At 33.0% G+C, this 3,142-nt stretch overlaps 1 protein-coding gene across 1 annotated transcript; it reads right to left on the bottom strand.

Annotated features, from left to right (window-relative positions):
* Nucleotides 1–530: 530 nt before the first annotated feature.
* On the bottom strand, nucleotides 531–3,092 carry EAH_00065270 (krr1 family, zinc finger-containing protein, putative; the record flags this gene model as incomplete). Its single annotated transcript, XM_013392868.1, has 5 exons — nucleotides 531–886; nucleotides 1,393–1,509; nucleotides 1,884–1,986; nucleotides 2,220–2,343; nucleotides 3,021–3,092. Coding segments are annotated over 5 exons (772 nt in total), but the record flags the coding sequence as incomplete, so codon positions are not given.
* Nucleotides 3,093–3,142: the final 50 nt, after the last annotated feature.

Genomic DNA, 3,142 nt, shown 5'->3' with positions numbered 1-3,142 from the left:
CAGCAGCAGCAGCAGCAGCAGCAGCCTCAGCAGCAGCCTCAGCAGCAGCAGCAAGAGAAAAGCTAACATTGCAATGAATTGGAGTTGTTTTGCGTTGGAGTTGATGCGGATGACGAATATTACGAAAACAAAATTTGCACAAAGTGAAGTTTTCACAAGTCGTGCAGTCAAACCTAAACAAAAACATCAAACTAAATAATTAATAATAATATTAATAAATAAATAAATACATATATATATTATATATATTATATATATTATATACAACATATATTAATAGAAAGAACAAAGAAAGACGCATGCAAAAATCTGCAGAGGCGGTGCCGTCAAACCTAAAAATTAAATACTACACAAAAAAGCAGAAAATAATTGTTCATTATTATTTATTATTAATTATTATTAATTATTATTTATTATTCAAGTGCTGCGCAACGAGAGAGACAGAATAATTATATTACATACAATATGCCATGAGGCTCAGCAGCAAACAAGGGTTTAGGGTTTAGGGTTTAGGGTTTAGGGTTTAGGGTTTAGTACCTCTTCTTTCCTCCTCGAATTCCTTTCCCACAGCCATCACACATCCACCATTCCGCCTGTGGCTCTGTCTCCTCTCCTTCTTGCTGCTGCTGCTGCTCTTCTGCTGCTGCTGCTGCTTCGGAGGTTGCTGTTGCGTCCGCGTCTGTGGCTGCCTCCTCTTCTCCCTGCTGCTGCTGCTGCTGCTGCTGCTGCTGCTGTGTGTCTTCGTCTGAAGCATATCCCTCTACTGCTTCCGCTTGTCTTAGTCTTCTTTTCTGCATTTTCATCAACCGCTTTTGTTTCTTAGTCATTTGAGTTATATCTGTCTCATGTGCAGTTGAAAGAAACTCCTCACAAGATGCTGGCACCTCTGCAGCACATTCAGGTGTATATACACCTCAAAACAATTAAAATATTAATTGCAGCAACACTGCGGCTACACTGTTGCTCCTGCTGCTGCTCCTGCTGCTCTTGCTGCTGTTCCTGTTGCTGCTGCTGCTGCTGCACAGGCCGCTAATCCGCACAAGAGCGGCAGCAACTCCAGCAGCAACAGCAGTAGATCCTTATATACATACACATATATATATAGATAGATAGATAGATGCATATATACATAAATATACATATTCATATCTAATACATATAGGTACATATATATGCATATATATATATATATATTATATTTCATATATATAAACAGAAACATATACATATATATACAATATATATATATATATATGTTTCTGTTTATATATATATGTATATTTGTATATATATATATATATACAAATATACATACATAGTGTATATATATATATTATTTATATTCATATACTAATACGAATATAAACAAAGAAATTAAATAAAAAGATATACCGAGCGGCGCATCTTGTTCTTTTTGCTGTTGATATTCCTCTCCAAACAATTTCTCCATCTCTTCATCATGTGCCTTTGCGTCAAAGTCGCCTCCTAAGTCTAATACCGCACTCACAGCTGCAGCAGCAGCAGCAGCAGCAGCAGCAGCAGCAGAAACAGCAGAAACAGCAGCAGCAGAAGCAGTAGAAGAAGGAAATGGATCGGGGTTGTACAAGAAACAGCAACAATAGCAACAGCAGCAGCAGCAGCAGCAGAAGCAAAGCAAGCAGAAATTGCAGCAGCAGCAGCAGCAGCAGCAGTTCTACAGAAACATAAACTAAATATTGTAGAAGTGTTATAAAACATAGTTAATCTTATAAACCCTAAACCCTAAACCCTAAACAACAGAGACAATGAAGTATATTTGTTATACCTACGCCACGCATATTGCCTATGTATGATGCCGCAAACCCTAAACCCTAAACCCTAAACCCTAAACCCCCGCGCCTCACTGGCGGCATCTAAGCCTCCTATATCTCGAATCATTCTTAGTTTTTGCTGGATTTCTTCTTTTTTAATATTTTTTAATCGCTTCAGTTCCTCTCGCCGTTGCACCTGAAACAGAAAACAACCCCTAAACCCTAAACCCTAAACCCTAAACCCTAAAACCCTAAACCCCAAAACCTAAACATCAAACCCTAGACACTAAACCCTAAACCCCAAACCCGAAATATTAGACCCTAAACCCTAAACCCGAAATATTAAACCCTAAACCCTAAACCCTAAACCCTAAACCCTTGCTTTAGGATTTGTGTGTTTGATGTTGATAGTGTTTTATGTATATTCACCATCTCTTCTTCTTTTCTTTGTTTTTTTCTTTCTCTCTCTTTCTTTCTTTTATCATTTGTTTGGCGAAGTGAAGCAACATCGCGAGGATATGTATGAATGATGCCTCCGTCTTCTTCTTCAAATCTAAGAATAAGAATAATAAAATAAAAGAATTAAAAATAATTGTTATAATATAATAGTAATAATAAATAAATAAATAAATAAATAAATAAATAATATTAATAAACACAAAAAAAAGAACTAAGACGCAGAAATATATAATAACAAATAAACAAATGCATATATTAATAAAGAAATATTAAAAAAATAAATAAAGAGGCAGCAAAAGTAAATAAATAAAAACAGCGGCTTCAACACAATAAAATAAACAACAGAGAGAATATACAAACAAACAAAACGAAGAAAAATAAAGAGAGACAACAGCAAGAAAATAATTTAATTATTTAAACAATCAATTGGGGACAGCATAAATAAATTAAAAAAAGAAAGAAGAAGAAAAAACATAAAAATAAATTACTGACAGAAGACAGAGAGCAACGATAAATAAATAAAAAAGAAAATCAAAAGAAAATAGATAAATAAACAAATACACAGAATATAAAAAAAAGATAAATAAACAAATAAAAGAAATATAAAAAGAAATAAACAAACGAATAAAAATATATAAAAACAAATTAAAAATCAACAAACAAACAAACAAAAAGATATACATGAAGAGAAATAAAACAAATAAATAAAATAAATAGATAAATAAATAAATAAATAATTATAATTATAATTATAATTATAATTATAATTACCTAAAGTTGTAAGAAGCTTCAAACGCCTCTGCTTCTTCAACTTGTCTTTCATCTTCTTCTTCATCTAAACTACTGCAAAAATAAATAACAAACGTAATTCTTTTATTCTATTTAATTAAAAT

This window comes from Eimeria acervulina, genomic scaffold (assembly GCF_000499425.1).
Source record: "Eimeria acervulina Houghton genomic scaffold, Eah_scaff2145, whole genome shotgun sequence".
Lineage (NCBI taxonomy): Eukaryota > Apicomplexa > Conoidasida > Eucoccidiorida > Eimeriidae > Eimeria > Eimeria acervulina.
The sequence above is the reverse complement of the archived record's forward strand: the minus strand, read 5'-3'. Positions and strand labels throughout refer to the sequence as shown.